The sequence below is a fragment of the Saccopteryx leptura genome, chromosome 2 (genome assembly GCF_036850995.1).
Source record: "Saccopteryx leptura isolate mSacLep1 chromosome 2, mSacLep1_pri_phased_curated, whole genome shotgun sequence".
Classification (NCBI taxonomy): Eukaryota; Metazoa; Chordata; class Mammalia; order Chiroptera; family Emballonuridae; genus Saccopteryx; species Saccopteryx leptura.
In genome coordinates, this window is record NC_089504.1 from 182,738,190 (window position 1) to 182,757,059 (window position 18,870).

An 18,870-nucleotide genomic window follows, 5' to 3' on the forward strand; every position below is an offset into this window, starting at 1 on the left:
TTCAGGTCCTGCTTGAAGCAGCAGAGGCCTCAGTTTTAGGAGAATCCATACCTTAAAACATGACAACCTATCATGAAGTCCTGAACTTGTAGATAATGAAGTGGTAACATAATATACAAGCGCTAAAATGTGAATGACATCATATCATTGACAATAAGGTGACCAACTTTTTAACAATGAAAAGGACAAAAATAAATTGAAGAAAAAACTATCATAAATAAAAAAAACATTTTATTCATTGCAACAATAATGCACTATAATATAAATGTATATAATAAAAATATTTGTAATATTTTATAATTATGCTTACATACCTATTAATTTTTAATAATAATTGTATGAAAAAAGTACTCATTTAGGAAAACTAAATATCAAACAAAACAACTAATTTGGAATGATATTTGGATGTATTTATCATTTTATAATTAAAAACCATGTTTTATGCAACTATTTAATTAAAATGTGTTATTAATAGATATGGTTTGAGGTTAGATTTCCACTTTAAAACTCTCATTTCGGGAAAACACTTGTAAATAAAATTATACATATTTGGAAATGATTAAATAGATAATGAATTAATAAAACGTGAATTGTGCTTGTATGGCCAGTATCCATGGTCACCATCACAGTTGCCTGGCCAGTGCAGGATCGCATTAGATTCGGACAGATGGTAATGAAACAACGGAGCCAAGAACTGGTGGGCCATTATCTTTAATCCTAGCTTGCACCCGGCGGGCAAGTAAAAACACACACTGGGCTCCAAAACCCACTCATTCAGTGCTCGCAGAGCTACTGACTTATCCGAGTTTCCTAGAATCAAAGGTTTCTAGCTCACCAGCCTTATTCACCTCTGTTCCCCATCTCCTTCTCACCGCACAAACTCTGCATTAACTCGCTTTTCCTTCAGCACTCCACCATCTTGGCTGCTTCTCCTCTCCTCCACGTGGCCTTTCTCTGCTCTCCTCTTTAATGCTAATCTCAGGAACCGAGAGAGAGCAAGCTCCCAGTCTGCCCCACTTTATTTATAGTGCAGAAATCAAAACCTTAAATCCAATATACAAAATAAGAAAGTCTCTGATACAAAGTTCACCTCACATCAAAAAGGGTGGGAAAGGCTTAGTCCTAAAACCAAGCCCCAGGCTACAAGGATCCTGCCTGCCCACAGCCTGCCCCAACACACATTAATATCACCTGGGTGACGGACTTCCATATGGGCAACGCTATCTTTAACACAGTGAGCATAATATATTTTATCTGCCCAACAGTGCTTATCTATGATTAAATGTTCACTGATAAAGAAATAATTGTGAGTCTACAATGTCGTATGTGCCATGTCGTGTTTCAGTAAGAAGTACACAAAGCCATTTATACGCTCGGTACATCACCACTCTCTCAAGGTCTCCGTGCTGAGTGCATGCATCTCATAATCACATCTCGCCGCACTGTACTGATACTTGACAAATTGTGTCATGTCAAATACAAATACATCACATCACATGCAGTGGAGCGACTCTGCATTGATTGAATACAGATATTTACAGATTAGTCTTCCAATATCAAAAAGGAGGACATGTAGGAGGACACTTTTCGAGGGAGGACAGAACTTACAAAAGGACTGGCCTTATTAACGGAGGACGATTGGTCACCTTTATTGACAAGCTACCCAGGGCACCTCCACCAAAACTAGGATAAAGGAGGCCTGACCAGGCAGCAGCACAGTGGATTGAGCTCCAGACTGGGACGTAGAGGACCCAGGTTTGAAACCCTGAGGTTGCTGCTTGAGCACTGGGTCACAAGCTCTGCTGCAGCCCCCTGGTCAAGGCACATATGAGAAAGTAATCAACGAACAACTAAGGAGCTGCAAGGAAGAGTTGATGCTTCTCATCTCTCTCCCTGTCTGTCCCTCTCTGTCAAAAAACAAAACAAAAAAAACTAGGATAAAGGAGAGGTAGAGCAGGAGGCCAGAAATTAGGGTGCTTCAGGATAAATCTCCTTTAACCTTTGTAGCTGCAAAAAGCAGGAACTCTACCTTACTATCTTGTTTTATGCATAAACAGTATTTACAATTACGTGGGGGGGGGGGGCAGGGCGCGCCTTATAGGACCTTGACTCGCGGAGGTTCTCCAGCGCATTTTAGCCTCTAAGACAAGCTCTTAAGAAGTTAGTACGCCCTAAGTTAAATGGTTTAGCACCTCTGGAGAAAATCCTAAGAAATGGCGTTTGCCAGTCTCATAAAAACCTTGCGAATTGGTAAGTTCTGTATTGACAGAGGGTGTGAACACCCACGCCAGATCTCATCGCTCCCGCACCCCTATGGTTTACACCCACGTTGAGGTATCCACCTGCTCCTCCGCCCAGCCTGAGTGATGAAACTTGAGTACTTTTAAAAAATCCTTAAATGGAGACTCGTCCTTGTGGCAAGGAATAACCGCGCGCGCAGTTTTTTGACCTTGATATTTTTTGAGCGGTAGGGCTCCGCTGAAGCGCACCACCTACATACTGTAAAGACGTCCCCTGAGGAAGACCAATATGGCGACGGATTCCTCTCGGCACAACCCACTTCCCTCCCCCGTAACAGGAAGTTTTAGTAACGCCCTTTGGCCAAGATGGAGGTGGTGCCTGGTTTCCTTCGCCCCCTCATTGGCCTGAGTGACTGACGGAGACGCCATTTCTCCTCTGCCTACTCTAGCTCCCGCCCTAAGAATTCATTCGGCGTTTAATTAGCCTTCCATTGCTGTCTATTTGCGTCTTATCTTGTCTCTTTTCAGTGTTAATCCAATCATAATTACCCTAGCTGCCCGCCTGACTTCTGATTGGTTTTGATCAACTTCATTTTATCCCATTCCTGCCTACTTCTTATCTCTCCTCCCACCAGGACTTTGCTCGGGCACGTCCAGAGTTCTGGTTGGTCGTTGTTCTGTCATTCCAATCAAAGTTCTTCCTATCCCTTCCTTTAAGGAAGCCCGCCTGACAGTTCACTGGTTTCTTCCCAGGCCTATCATTTCTAGATTCCGCCCATTTTCACTTCCTGTATCTTTCATTGGCATTTAAAACTGAATAGGCGGTTTTTCAGGGCGGACACCGGGTACGCAACTTTGTCTTACACGCCTCAGAGAGCAAGTGAGTCTTGCCATTGGATTACTCGACAGCCTTTCTTCAGCAAGTCCCTCCTTTCACCCTCCCTCATTGGGCGGGGCAGCAGTGAAGGGGCGGGGCTTAGGCCGGGCTTGTGGCGCGCTGATCCCTCCTCCATACCCCCCCCTCCCTGTTCGGTCCGGGTTCGCTTGCCTCGTCAGCGTCCGCGTTTTCCCCGGCCCCCCCCAACCCCCCCGGACAGGACCCCCTTGAGCTCGTCCCTCAGCTGCCACTATGAGCGGTAAGAAGGAGTCCACTCCAAGCTTAGGGGTGGTAGGGAATGAGGGGGCGCGCGCGAGGGCCGACCGGGCGGTCCCCGCCGTGAGGGGGGGCGGGCGAGAGGCGGCGGCGGCGGACTTGGTCCCGCCCGGGGCGGAGGGAAGGGAGGGAGAAGGGGCAGTGGCGGGGCCTCCAAGGAGGAGGGGGATGGGCCGCCCGCCCCGGGGGAGGGGGCAGAGTGGCCTCTCCCGCCCCCTGCCCGCCCCGGCCACGGTGGGACGGGCCTTACCCCCCACTATTCGGCCGCCTGTCTGAGGCTCCTCCCGCCGGGGGCTGGAGCTGCGGGGGCGGCCCGAGTGGTGCAGGCCCCGCCCGGGCCAACCGCCTCCCTGGCCCGCCCTCTGGTCGCCGCCTGCCCCCAGGGCCCTCCCCCAGTCCGTGGGTTTTTCTCCCCCCCTTCCGCACCGTCCCGCCCTTTCCCTCTAGGGTCCGCCCTCAGCCTGTCCGGAAACCCGATTTCTAATCCCTCGACCCCTTTAGCCCCTTAATCAGTATTCGCAGCTGTTTCCCCACTCATACTTTTTACCTTTTCTTTTTTTTCTTTTCCCTTATTCTTTATTATTTTCCACATTTGAATTTTTCTTTCTCCGTGTCCTCTGACCCTAATTTTAGCAAGCTTTGCATCCACCCACATATTTTTTTGCCTTACCTGTTCTTTTTTATCCCTTAGATACTTTCCCTTATGATGAAACTCACTTAGCTTGCCCATTAGCTGTCCATATTTCCTGTACGAAGAGTATCTTTTTAATGTTCTCCGAGGTTAAGTTTGTGCAAACGAGAGTCAAGGCCCAGCTTTGACATAAGTGAAGCTAGTTCATGTCCTACACGTCCTACAACTGTCCCTTCTCCTCAGTCCTCCCCCCCTCCACTGACGCCTTTCTCCTTCCTGTTAGTCATGTGTTTTGTCATAATTTCTTTTACCCTTCTTCACCTTATCCTTTTCCTTCCCCGAACTTTTAACTGTTTATCTTTTAATATTTTTCAGACCAAGATCACTCCATGGATGAAATGACAACTGTGGTGAAGATTGAGAAAGGAGTTGGTGGCAGTAATGGGGGCAGTGGGAATGGTGGCGGTGCCTTTTCTCAGGCTCGAAGCAGCAGCACAGGCAGTAGCAGCAGCAGTGGAGGAGGAGGAGGAGGACAGGTAAGTAATGATCAGAAAGAGTGTGGAAGGTGTTGAGAAGATGTATGTAGATTTAGATGGTTGTCTTTTCACAGAATAAGGGGCTGTTTTATAGTTAAGGAAGGTAGGTACAGAGAGACAAGTGACCGGGAGACTCCCCAAAGATGAGAATTTAAGCAATAGAGCTATAGGTTAGCTTTTTGTTTGTTTTTTCATTATTTGTCTGCACTGTTTTGCTGTCGTTGTATACTGCCCCCTAGGTTGGCAGCTGAACTAATTCTTTTCCTTTCATTTTTTTTGGCTAGGAGTCCCAGCCATCCCCTTTGGCTCTGTTGGCAGCAACTTGCAGCAGAATTGAATCACCCAATGAAAACAGCAACAACTCCCAGGGCCCAAGCCAGTCAGGGGGCACAGGTGAGCTTGACCTCACAGCCACACAACTCTCACAGGGTGCCAATGGCTGGCAGATCATCTCTTCCTCCTCTGGGGCTACTCCTACCTCAAAGGAACAGAGTGGCAGCAGTACCAATGGCAGCAACGGCAGTGAGTCTTCCAAGAATCGTACTGTCTCTGGTGGGCAGTATGTTGTGGCTGCCACCTCCAACTTACAGAACCAGCAAGTCCTGACAGGACTACCTGGTGTGATGCCTAATATTCAGTATCAAGTAATCCCACAGTTCCAGACCGTTGATGGGCAACAGCTGCAATTCACTGCCACTGGGGCTCAAGTGCAACAGGATGGTTCTGGTCAAATACAGATCATACCTGGTGCAAACCAACAGATCATCACAAATCGAGGAAGTGGAGGCAACATCATTGCTGCTATGCCAAATCTACTCCAGCAGGCTGTCCCACTCCAAGGCTTGGCTAATAATGTCCTTTCAGGACAGACTCAGTATGTGACCAATGTACCAGTGGCCCTGAATGGGAATATCACCTTGCTACCTGTTAACAGCGTTTCCGCAGCTACCTTGACTCCTAGCTCTCAGGCAGTCACGATTAGCAGCTCTGGGTCCCAGGAGAGCAGCTCACAGCCTGTCACCTCAGGGACTGCCATCAGTTCTGCCAGTTTGGTATCATCACAAGCCAGTTCTAGCTCCTTTTTCACCAACGCCAATAGCTATTCAACAACTACTACCACCAGCAACATGGGAATTATGAACTTTACCACCAGCGGATCAGCAGGGACCAACTCTCAAGGCCAGACACCCCAGAGGGTCAGTGGGCTACAGGGATCAGATGCTCTGAACATCCAGCAAAACCAGACATCCGGAGGTTCACTGCAAGCAAGTCAGCAAAAAGAAGGAGAACAAAACCAGCAGTCACAGCAACAACAACAAATTCTTATCCAGCCTCAGCTAGTTCAAGGGGGACAGACCCTCCAGGCTCTTCAAGCAGCACCATTGTCAGGGCAAACCTTTACAACTCAAGCTATCTCCCAGGAAACCCTGCAGAATCTCCAGCTTCAGGCTGTTCCAAACTCTGGCCCCATCATCATCCGGACACCAACAGTGGGACCCAATGGACAGGTCAGTTGGCAGACTCTTCAGCTGCAGAACCTTCAAGTTCAGAACCCACAGGCACAGACAATCACCTTGGCCCCAATGCAGGGTGTTTCCCTGGGGCAGACCAGCAGCAGTAATACCACCCTTACACCTATTGCCTCGGCCGCCTCTGTCCCCGCGGGCACAGTCACTGTGAATGCCGCTCAGCTCTCTTCCATGCCTGGCCTCCAGACCATTAACCTCAGTGCTCTGGGTGCCTCAGGAATCCAAGTGCACCAGCTTCCCAGCCTGCCCTTAACAATAGCAAATGCCCCAGGTAAGGCTTCTGATTTTTTGCATTTATTTCCAGAGCTAACTGGCCCCTCAGTGGAAACTTAATTCTAAAGACAGGAATAGAGCCCTTTGAACGTAACACTTTCTTCAGGGTTACGTTTAGGCAAGTCAGTTAGAGAAATAGTAATGATTCTATTTTAAGTCGTTTGGAACCGATTTAGTGGAAACTTTCTTTTCTTTCAGTTAATCTGATGAGAAGGGAGGACTTCTGGGGCATGTCCCTGGGGTCGCTATACTTCTAGTGCTTTTAGTACTACAGAACAAAGATCAGCCAACTGTCCCTGTAAAGGACCCAATAATATACGCCTAGTGGGCTACGGGTGGTTTCAGCCACATTTTCTTTTTTTTTTTTTTTTAATATTTATTTATTTATTTATTTTTACAGAGAGAGAGTCAGAGAGAGGGATAGACAGGGACAGACAGGAATGGAGAGATGAGAAGCATCAATCATTAGTTTTTCGTTGCGTATTGCAACACCTTAGTTGTTCATTGATTGCTTTCTCGTATGTGCCTTGACCGCAGGCCTTCAGCAGACCCAGTAACCCCTTGCTCGAGCCAGCAACTTTGGGTCCAAGCTGGTGAGCTTTGCTCAAGCCAGGTGAGCCCTCGCTCAAGGTGGAGACTTCGGGGTCTCGAACCTGGGTCCTCCGCATCCCATTCCAACGCTCTATCCACTGTTCCACCGCCTGGTCAGGCTTCTTTTTTGTTTTTTACAACCCTTTAAAAAATGTAAAACCATTGTTAGCTTGAGGGCTTTATTTGGCTTGTGGGGTCTACTCTTGTGTAGGATAAGAATTGATTGTAAACTTGGCCTATTTATATGATATGTATCAGATGTTTCTCATGAAGAACTGTGACTGTTCCGTTAGGGGAAAAGTGATATAATGGATTCCAGAAGGAGATTTTAACAAAATAAGTTCTCTGGTTAATTTTTTTTTTTTTTTAATTTTTACTTATTTATTTTAGGGAGAGTAGAGAGAGAGAGAGAGAAGGGGGGAGGAGCAGGAAGCATCAACTCCCATATGTGCCTGGACCAGGCAAGCCTGGGGTTTCAAACTGGCAAACTCAGCATTCTAGATCGAGTCTTTATCCACTGTGCCACCACAGCTCAGGTTCTAGTTAATTTTTAGTTAACCAGAATATTCTACTCTGAGTGAACTCATTACTCAAGGTTTGATTTTTTTAACTCCTTGTTACCTTAAAAGTAGAATCCATCTACCACCTGTTACACTAATGTATATTTTTATTAAGCCTTCTAGGTGATCTTGATAGTTCTTAGATAAGAGAATTAGTTCCTAGACTGCTTTGAAAGGAGTGTATGGTTGAGAAAGGAGGGGAGAGAAAGGGAGTGAGACCTGGAATGGAGTGGGAAGGTAGAGTTGAGGAGTTAGGAATAATAGGAAGAACACTGAAGGCAAGAGTCCTCAGGGAAGAAGTATATATTATTGGAATGTGTGTTAAATCAGTTGACCACAATATTTAGTCATTCACTTTGAACTAAGTTTCACAATTGGTTAATTTGAAATGTAAACCATACCCTTTTAAGAAGGTAGCAGTGACCTGTGGTGGCGCAGTGGATAAAGCCTCGACCTGGAATACTGAGGTCGCTGGTTTGAAACCCTGGGCTTGCCTGGTCAAGGCACATATGGGAGTTGATGCTTCCTGCTGCTCCTCCCTTTCTCTCTCTCTCTCTCTCTCTCTCTCTCCCCTCTCTAAAATGAATAAATAAATAATAAAAAAAGAAGGTAGCAGTTAGTCTGTTTAGAATTTATCATTTTATTTTATTTTATTTTTTATTTTTTTATTTTTTCTGTATTTTTCTGAAGCTGGAAACGGGGAGGCAGTCAGACAGACTCCCGCATGCGGCCGACCGGGAATCCCAGCACGCCCACCAGGGGCGATGCTCTGCCCCTCCGGGGCGTCGCTCTGCCACGACCAGAGCCACTCTAGCGCCTGGGGCAGAGGCCAAGGAGCCATCCCCAGCGCCCGGGCCATCTTTGCTCCAATGGAGCCTTGGCTGCGGGAGGGGAAGAGAGAGACAGAGAGGAAGGAGGGGGGTGTGGAGAAGCAAATGGGCGCTTCTCCTATGTGCCCTGGCCGGGAATCGAACCGGGTTCCCCGCACGCCAGGCCGACGCTCTACCGCTGAGCCAACCGGCCAGGGCCAAATTTATCATTTTAAATATCATCCCAAGGTAGCTAATCTTTACTAAAACATGATAAAAGGATACATAACATTTTTATATTTTGGCATGATATATAAAAGTTAAGGGAAATTGTTTAATATAATTGAACTAGTTTTATTGGAATATATGTGGGAGTATAAATTGCTTATATTTATTATTGCATTTTCATTCCATTTAGACTGGTTCTTATATAAGTGAGGATAACAAGTAGGCAGCCATGTTTTGTGCCTTCTGCAGTTTTGGAAAATCTTGGGGGGTCAAGTTCCCTAATTTTCTTACATTCTTGTGGTGTGTTTCAAGTTTTGAGCTTTAGCAAGACAGTAATTTTCTTAGTGATCTTAGACTAGAAAGTTAGAGCTGGAAGGAATTTAAGAAAACATCTTGTAAATGGCTTTATTTTCTCTATGAGGACATGGAGATACTAAAAAGTGCTTGAAGTGGTGAGACTACAACCAGAGCTTGGGTTTGTGGTTAGTTCTAGTCTAGGATATTATATTACCTGTTAGTGTTAAGTCTGGACATGAGAAATCCTTTAGATTGTTAAGAATGTGTATTTTTCCTTCTTTAAAATGTAATGCTCTAGATAGAACTGGCAAGTGTTTTATAGGCTAAAAATTACGGAGAAAGTGTAATAACTGAAATTAACAGCCTGGACAGTTAGATACTTTCTGGGTAATCTACATTAGTATATGGTTGTGTTCCTTTTGCTCTGAGGTTGTATCGAGCAGTTTGCTCTTTTTGAAAGGAAAGAAAAGATGTGGGGTTGTTCCCATTAATAATAATTTGAATCCTCGCAGTTTCTAAAAGGTTTATAACTTAAGCTCAAAGGAATAGTTATGAGGTGCTCTCATTGCTAAATCATGCCCTGGGGAAGCCTGCCATTTAATATGTCATAGGATAGGGCTGCCTAGCTGTTATTTTTTTTTTTTAATTTATTTATTTATTTATTCATTTTAGAGAGGAGAGAGAGGGAGAGAGAGAGACAGAGAGAGAGGAGGAGGAGGAGCTGGAAGCACCAGCTCCCATATGTGCCTTGACCAGGCAAGCCCAGGGTTTCAAACCGGCGACCTCAGCATTTCCAGGTTGATGTTTTATCCACTGCGCCACCACAGGTCAGGCTGCCTAGCTGTTATTGATGGTCTCTGAGCTCAAAAAAATGCACGCCTTTCTGTAAGGTAGCAGCAGTTTGACATTCAACAAATGAGAAGAGGCACTAAAAGGCCATTTTGTGAGAGTTGAGGTTGTTTGCTTTGTTAATAGTGGTTTCTGAAGATAAAAGTTTCCTCCTTTCTGGTTAGGCACACTTGTGCAACCCCCACCCCACACCCCGGTCAGTTGCTGTGACTTGGTTCTTAATGAAAGATAATAAAATTATTTCCTTGAAGCTTAGTTCTGTGCAGCTGTTGCCTAACTGCTACAATGTGTCTCATTTTACCTCCTTTTCTGGTACATAGTTATTTTATTAGAAACACTCAACCTCTTGGCAGTATGATGTAGTAGAATATAGAATAGATAGATAGATAGCACCTACAAAGTGAGACATGGTTGTGAAAGACTGCAGTTTTCATGTTGTTCACTTTGTCGGTTTACACTTATTTTTTTTTTCTCAGTTGTCTGTTTTTAATTTTTTTAATTTTATGTTTTACAGAGACAGGGAGAGTCAGAGAGAGGGATAGATAGGGTCAGACAGACAGGAACGGAGAGAGATGAGAAGCGTCAATCATTAGTTTTTCTCTGTGACACCATAGTTGTTCATTGATTGCTTTCTCATATATGCCTTGATGGGTGGAGGTGGGGCTACAGCAGACTGAGTAACCCCTTGCTTGAGCCAGCGACCTTGGGTTCAAGCTGGTGAGCTTTGCTTAAACCAGATGAGCCCGCACTCAAGCTGGCGACCTCGGGGTCTCGAACCTGGGTCTTCTGCATCCCAGTCTGATGCTCTATCCACTGCGCCACCGCCTGGTCAGGCTCAGTTGTCTGTTTTAACTGTCCTGCAATCTGCGTTTCATTTCCTTTTCTTTTTTTTTTAAGATTTTATTCAATTTTCAGAGGAGAGAGAGAGAGAGAGAAAGAGAGAGAGAGAAAGGGAAAGAGGGAGAGAGAGAGAGAAGGAGGGAGGAGCAGGAAGCATCAACTCCCATATGTGCCTTGACCAGGTAAGCCCAGGGTTTCGAACCGGCGACCTCAGTGTTCCAGGTCGACACTTTATCCACTGCACCACCACAGGTCAGGCTCATTTTTTTTTTAAAAAGACTTTTTAATTGACTTAATTAGGGTGACATTGGTTAATAAAATTATACAGGTTTCAGGTGTACAGTTCTATAATACGTCATCTATATATTGTATTGCACTGTGTTCACTACCCCAAGTGTGTTTATTATGTTTAAAAATAATCTTTTTTTTTTTTTTTTTTTAGAGAGGGACAGACAGGGACATACAGACAGGAAGGGAGAAAAATGAGAAGCATCAACTCATAATTGCAGCACCTTAGTTCATTGATTGCTTTCTCATATATGCCTTGGGTAGGGGGAGGCCCTCCAGTTGAGGGGATAAACCCCTTGCTCAAGCTAGGGACCTTGGGGTTTTGAACCTGGGTCCTCAGCGCCCCAGGTCGATGCTCTGTCCACTGCGTCACCACCTGGTTAGGCTTAAAAAATAATCTTTTAAATTTTCTAGACCCTGGCTGGTTTGTTCAGTGGTGGAGCAGTGCCCAGTATGTGGATGTCCCAGGTTCGATTGCGGGTCAGGGCACACAAGAGAAGTGCCCATCTGCTTCTCCACCCTTCTCCCTCTCCTTTCTCTCTCTCTCTCTCTCTCTCTCTCTCTCTCTTCACTGCCTGCAGCCAAGGCTCCATTGGAGCAAAGTTTGCCCGGGTGCTGAGGATGGCTCCATGGCCTCACCTCAAGTGCTAGAGTGGCTCCAGGTACAACGGTGTAACGATCCAGATGGGCAGAGCATCGCCCCCTAGTGGGTGTGCTGGGTGGATCCCAGTGGGGCGCATGTGGGCCTTCCCACTTCTCACTTCAGGAAAATACGGAAAAAAAATTTTCTGCCCTGACCAAGTGGTGGCAGCACAGTGGATAGAACGTTGGACTGGGATGCGAAGGACCCAGGTTCAAACCAGCTTGAGCGTGGGCTTATCTGGTTTGAGCAAGGCTCACCAGCTTGAGCTCAAGGTTGGTGGCTTGAGCAAGGGGTCACTGTCTCTGCTGTAGCCCCCCCAATCAAGGTACATATGAGAAAGCAATCAGTGAACAACTAAGGCGCTGCAATGAAGAATTGATTCTTCTCGTCTCTCTCCCTTCCTGTCTGTCTGTCCCTATCTGTTGCTCTTTGTCTTTGTCACACACAAAAAATTTTCTAAAGCTCTCTTGTAATTTTACTCTAGTTTACTTCTGTTTGCTGAATACACAGGCAAAGGCATAAGCTTAGAAATGAACCAAAAAAAAAAAAAAAAAAGAAATGAACCAGCCACCTTTGTAACCCTTTATTATTCATGGCTCTGCCCCTGGTGGGTACTAGTGAGGAAGGGACCACCCAGTAAACTAAATTTAGTTTTCAATCAGTTAAATCAGTGGTCCCCAATCCCTGGGCCGTGGACCGCTACCAGTCCGTGGGCCATTTGGTACTAGTCTGCAGAGAAAGAATAAATAACTTACATTATTTTCGTTTTATTTATATTTAAGTCTGAATGATGTTTTATTTTTAAAAAATGACCAGATTCCCTCTGTTACATCTGTCTAAGACTCACTCTTGACGCTTGTCTCGGTCACGTGATACATTTATCCATCCCACCCTAAAGGCTGGTCCGTGAAAATATTTTCTGACATTAAACTGGTCCGTGGCCCAAAAAAGGTTGGGGACCACTGAGTTAAATGATCTAAAGGCTCTTAGTTTTTCTTTTTTTTGTTTGTTTATTTTATTTTTATTTTTTTACAGAGGCAGAGATAGGGACAGACAGACAGGAATGGAGAGAGATGAGAAGCATCAATCACCAGCCTTTCGTTGCGCGTTGCAACTTCTTGGTTGTTCACTGATTGCTCTCTCATATGTGCCCTGACCGTGGGTCTTCAGCAGACCGAGCAACCCCCTGCTGGAGCCAGCGACCCTGAGTCCAAGCTGGTGAGCTTTTTGCTCAAGCCAGATGAGCCCGCGCTCAAGCTGGCGACCTTGGGGTCTCGAACCTGGGTCCTTCTGCATCCCAGTCCGATGCTCCATCCACTGCGCCACCGCCTGGTCAGGCTTCTTTTCTTTTTAAAGTCATCAGCAGCTTTTTTTTTAACATCCTTTTTCCTTTATCAACATTATTTCCTCTTTTTTTTTTTTTTAAGAAAATTTGCTAATTTATTTTATTTACATATTTTAAAAGATTTTATATTATTGGTTTTACAGAGAGAGGACTGGAGGGGGGAATGAGAACTATGGATTCATTGTAGCTTCACATTAGTTGTTCATTGCTTGCTTGTTGCTTGTCTTTTGTTCCTTGACTGGGCAAACCGAGCAACCTCTGTTCCAGATCAATGCTCTGTCCACAGTGCCACCATAGGCCAGGCCTTTCCTGGCATTTTGTAGTCATTCATGGATGTTTTTCTTTTTGTTTTTTTCAATTCATAGTTTTTTTTTTCAGCAGCTGCTAAATCCTGAAAACTCTTGCTCTAGGTTGAGTGGGGGCTAACTTTTTTTTTTTTTTTTTTTCCTGAAGCTGGAAACGGGGAGAGACAGTCAGACTCCCGCCGACCGGGATCCACTCGGCACGCCCACCAGGGGGTGACGCTCTGCCCAACAGGGGGCGATGCTCTGCCCCTCTGGGGCAGAGCGCTGCCGCGACCAGAGCCACTCTAGCGCCTGGGGCAGAGGCCAAGGAGCCATCCCCAGCACACGGGCCATCCTTGCTCCAATGGAGCCTTGGCTGCGGGAGGGGAAGAGAGAGACAGAGAGGAAGGAGGGGGTGGGGGTGGAGAAGCAAATAAATGGGCGCTTCTCCTATGTGCCCCGGCCGGGAATCAAACCCGGGTCCCCCGCACGCCAGGCCGACGCTCTACCGCTGAGCCAACGGGCCAGGGCGGGGCTAACTTTTTTTTTCCCCTTAGGAGGTGATGCTCTGCCAGTCTGGGCTGCTGCTTTGTTGCTCAGCAACCAAACTGAGGTGAGGCCATAGAGCTGTCCTCAGCCCCCAGGACCAACTTTGCTCCAACCATTGGAGCCACGGCTGTAGGAGGGGGGGGGTGGTGGGAGGGAAAAAGCAGATGGTCGCCCCTCCTGTGTGCCCTGACCAGGAATCAAACCCAAGATTTCCACACGCCGGGTGGACACTCTACAGCTGAGCCAACTGGCCAGGGCCAAGTGGGGGCCAACTTTGAAAGACATTGTGGACAACTCAACTTCGTGGGAGTTCTGCCTAATAAAGAGTGTAGGGCAGAGCTTTGGCAGGAGAAGAGAACATATATTCTTGATGGCTATAATTTACTCAAGAAGCAAATTTCAGGCACTAAAAATAAAAATCTATTCAGTTTTATTGGGGTCAGAAAAAATGTCTTCTCTTAGAAGTTAAGTTAAATGTGATACCAGAGTTGATTTGCCAACAGTGTCATTTAATTTGGGATTAGACTTAATTTGTTAAAAACTTGTATTTTAGACTAGTGCATTTGAACATTAGTGATAAATAGGTTTAGGAGATTTAAATGTGTTCAGGCCCTGGCTGCATAGCTTAGTTAGTTCGAGTGTCATCCAGATATGGCAAGGTTGTGGGTTGGCTCCCTTGTCAGGGCACACACAAGAATCAGCTAATGAATACAGTAAATAAGTGGAACAACAAATCTCTCTCTCTTTCCCCTCCCCCTCCCTTCTATTCCCCCCACCTCCTTTTACTTCCCTTCCTACTTTACTCTCTCTCCTTCCTACCCTCCCATTTTCTCTCCCTACCCCTTCTTTTCCTCTCTAAAATCAGTTTGAAATTTTTAAAAAATGTAATGTGTTCAGAACTATTCTAGTTCTGAGAGAAGGTCATTGAGAGAATTTTCTATTTTCAAATTTTTAAAAAAATTTATTGTTGATTTCAGAAAGGAAGGAAGGGAGAGAAAGAGAGACAGAAGTATTGATCTGTTTTTTTTTTTATATAGTTTTAGCAACCTTTTTTTTTTTTAAATTTATTTATTCATTTTTTAGAGAGGAAAGGGAGAGAGAGGGAGGAGAGACAGAGAGAGAGAAGGGGGGTAGGAGCTGGAAGCATTAACTCCCATATGTGCCTTGACCAGGCAAGCCCAGGGTTTCGAACCGGCAACCTCAGCATTTCCAGGTTGACGCTTTATCTACTGCGCCACCACAGGTCTTGATCTGTTTCTATGTGTGCCCTGACCTGGGATTGAATCAGCCTCCTTTGGATATTGGAAGATGTTCTAACCAACTAAGCTATCTAACCAGGGTTTAGAATTTTCTATTATTTTTTAACAATACACATTTAAAAAATTTTTTTATTTATTTATTTTTTACAGACAGTCAGAGCGATAGACAGGGACACACAGACAGGAATGGAGAGAGATGAGAAGCATCAATCATTAGACTTTTTTTGTTTGTTGTTTTTTTAGAGAGGAGGGGAGAGAGAGAGAGAGAGAGAGAAGGGGTAGGAGCAGGAAGCATCAACTCCCATATGTGCCTTGACCAGGCAAGCTAGGGTTTTGAACCGGCACCCTCAGCGTTTCCAGGTTGACGCTTTATCCATTGTGCCACCACAGGTCAGGCAATCATTAGTTTTTCATTGCGCGTTGCAACACCTTAGTTGTTCATTGATTGCTTTCTCATATGTGCCTTGACCGTGGGCCTTCAGCAGACTGAGTAACCCCTTGCTGAAGCCAGCGACCTTGGGTTCAAGCTGGTGGGCTTTTCCTCAAACCAGATGAGCCCGCATTCAAGCTGGCAACCTCGAGGTCTTGAACCCGGGTCCTCTGCATCCCAGTCCAACGCTCTATCCACTGCGCCACTGCCTGGTCAGGCTCATTTGCATTCTTTATTAGATATATCTATTTCAAGTAGACAAGGTCTCCTTTAAAAACCTAGTGTCATGCCTGACCGGGCGGTGGCGCAGTGGATAGAGCATTGGACTGGGACGCGGAGGACCCAGGTTCAAAACCCCGAGGTCACCAGCTTGAGCGTGGGCTCATCTGGTTTGAGCAAAGCTCACCAGCTTGGACCCAAGATCGCTGACTTGAGCAAGGAGTCACTCGGTCTGCTGAAGGCCCATGGTCAAGGCACATATGAGAAAGCAATCAATGAACAACTAAGGTGTTGCAACAAAAAACTTGTGATTGATGGTTCTCATCTCTCCTCCGTTCCTGTTTGTCTGTCCCTATCTATCCCTCTCTCTGACTCTCTCTCTGTCCCTGTAAAAAAACAAACAAACAGGCCCTGGCTGGTTGGCTCAGCGGTAGAGCGTCGACCTGGCGTGTGGGGGACCCGGGTTCGATTCCCGGCCAGGGCACATAGGAGAAGCGCCCATTTGCTTCTCCACCACCCCCCCCCCTCCTTCCTCTCTGTCTCTCTCTTCCCCTCCCCGCAGCCAAGGCTCCATTGGAGCAAAGATGGCCCGGGCACTGGGGATGGCTCCTCGGCCTCTGCCCCAGGCGCTAGAGTGGCTCTGGTCGAGGCAGAGCGATGCCCCAGAGGGGCAGAGCATCGCCCCCTGGTGGGCAGAGCATCGCCCCTGGTGGGCGTGCTGAGTGGATCCCGGTCAGGCGCATGCGGGAGTCTGTCTGACTGTCTCTCCCCGTTTCCAGCTTCAGAAAAATACAAAAAAAAAAAGACCCAAACAAACAAACAAACAAAACCTAGTGTCTTTATTGATCTGAAAAGACTGAGAAGACTTCGGACCTTTTCAGTTGCTCCTATTTATTCATTTCAGTGGTTTTCAGTAAATGATGTCATTGTTAAGTCATGTGACATTGTGTAATGTGGCCATTTTAGATATTTAAAAAAAAATTTTTTTTAATTTTATTTATTTATTATTATTATTATTTTTTACAGGGACAGAGAGAGAGTCAGATAGAGGGATAGATAGGGACAGACAGACAGGAACGGAGAGAGATGAGAAGCATCAATCATCAGTTTTTCGTTGCCACACCATAGTTGTTTATTGAATGCTTTCTCATATGTGCCATGACCGTGGGCCTTCAGCAGACTGAGTAACCCCTGCTCGAGCCAGTGACCTTGGGTCCATGCTAGTGAGCTTTTCTGCTCAAGCCAGATGAGCTCACGCTCAAGCTGGCTATCCTGGGGTCTCTAACCTGGGTCCTTCCGCATCCCAGTCTGACGCTCTATCCACTGCGCCACCGCCTGGTCAGGCTTAGATCTTAATTAAATAACAAGAGCACAGAGTGCCTGGTGTTTCAGAAAACTTTAGTATCTGTTCAGTTCTATCTCCCTTTCCTTTTAATTGTTCCAGTTTGTAAAGTAGCAAGTACATGTTACCACTAATAATTTAGTTCTAGTTATTCCTTGTTTCTGATTGTTTTTGTTTGTCCTTTAAAATATTTTAAAATGTAAGGTGAACATGTGTAGAAAAGCTTTATATAAGTGATGTTTTGTAGTTTTTATTGAGTGTCTGTAAACAACCCATAATAATTAGGTGAAGTTTTTTATTTTGCTGCTTGATTGAAAAATAAGAATATTATTCCTATTTCTTTTTTTTTTCTTTTTTCTTTTTTTTTACAGAGAGAGGGATAGACAGGGACAGACAGACAGGAACGGAGAGATGAGAAGCATCAATCATCAGTTTTTTGTTGCGGGTTGCAACACCTTAGTTGTTCATTGATTGCTTTCTCATATGTGCCTTGACCGTGGGCCTTCAGCAGATCGAGTAACCCCTTGCTCGAGCCAGCCACCTTGGGTTCAAGCTGGTGAGCTTTTTGTTCAAACCAGATGAGCCTGCGCTCAAGCTGGCGACCTCGGGGTCTCGGACCTGGGTCTTCCACATCCCAGTCGGACGCTCTATCCACTGCGCCACCGCCTGGTCAGGCTATTCCTATTTCTTACAGAAGGTGTGTCACAATAGTACTGTTATACATTATTATACAGGTTCTCGTGTGCGGAAGGATTATTTTAAAACTTATTTGCCCACTCTTTGACTATATTGTCAATACTATGCTAGATATTTAGAATTGTTTTCCTTAGAAGACCCTGAAAAAGTTTCTGTAGAAAGAGTATTTTTCAGAGTTGATTGCAGATCTTGGCTGTAATTTGAATTTGTACTTTTGCCTGCAATGTTTTTAAAACTCTTAAATGCTTTATGAAAACTGGGCAGGCAGTATTTCTTGTTTGACAAGTTTGGATGTGCATATCTAATTTACCCTGAATCCTCCTCCTCATGCTGTATCTATGTACAGAATAAGCAATAATTGACAATTTTAAAGAAAGAGTTAAAATATAAAATACCTAGGTCAAGACAAAGACTTGCCCTTAAAGAGATAAGAGAACTGTTAGAAATCTATACATCTCAAATTTTAAAAAAATGGTTTTCTTAGGCATGCAAATATTTGTTGCTAATAATCTAAGGTTAAATGCTGTTGAGATGGATCTTTTTAAATTATTCAGTATGTTTTTCATTGAATTGACTCTGTTTTGATAGCTTAAAAAGGTACAGCTCTTTGCAAACAATACAATTAAACCAGACTAGCCATGATAATAGCAGTTAAACTGATGGTTGCTAGAGCTGGAAACCTTCAACCCCTCCATTATGCTCATTCTGACAGAACCCAAAGGACTCAGTGACTTGACAAAATTTACAGTGACAAATCTCTTGACTTTATTTATTTATTTATTTATTTATTTATTTATTTATTTATTTATTTATTTATTTCATTTTTCTGAAGCTGGAAACGGAGAGACAGTCAGACAGACTCCCGCATGCGCCCGACCGGGATCCACCCGGCACGCCCACCATGGGGCGATGCTCTGCCCACCAGGGGGCGGTGCTCTGCCCATCCTGGGCGTCGCCATGTTGCGAGCAGAGCCACTCTAGCGCCTGAGGCAGAGGCCACAGAGCCATCCCCAGCACCCGGGCCATCTTTGCTCCAGTGGAGCCTCGGCTGCGGGAGGGGAAGAGAGAGACAGAGAGGAAAGCGCGGTGGAGGGGTGGAGAAGCAAATGGGCGCTTCTCCTGTGTGCCCTGGCCAGGAATCGAACCCTGGTCCTCCGCACGCTAGGCCGACGCTCTACCGCTGAGCCAACCGGCCAGGGCCAATCTCTTGACTTTAGATCAAGATTCTTTCTATTCTAATCCTCTACTGTCTTATCTTTTACTAGGACTTCTATCCAGT

At 45.5% G+C, this 18,870-nt stretch overlaps 1 protein-coding gene across 3 annotated transcripts in view; it reads left to right on the top strand.

The window, feature by feature from the left end:
- Positions 1–3,317: 3,317 nt before the first annotated feature.
- SP1 (Sp1 transcription factor) overlaps positions 3,318–18,870 on the top strand; it is a 52,992-nt gene continuing 37,439 nt past the window's right edge. Inside the window, exons 1-3 of one of the 3 annotated variants that reach the window (XM_066369619.1) lie at positions 3,318–3,376; positions 4,400–4,560; positions 4,845–6,360. In XM_066369619.1, coding sequence (XP_066225716.1) covers positions 3,370–3,376; positions 4,400–4,560; positions 4,845–6,360 — 1,684 coding nt within the window. In that variant the 5' untranslated portion in view covers positions 3,318–3,369. Of the gene's footprint in view, positions 3,377–3,842; positions 4,312–4,399; positions 4,561–4,844; positions 6,361–18,870 lie in introns of those variants that run through there. The other 2 variants (XM_066369621.1, XM_066369620.1) reach the window with 2 other exon arrangements.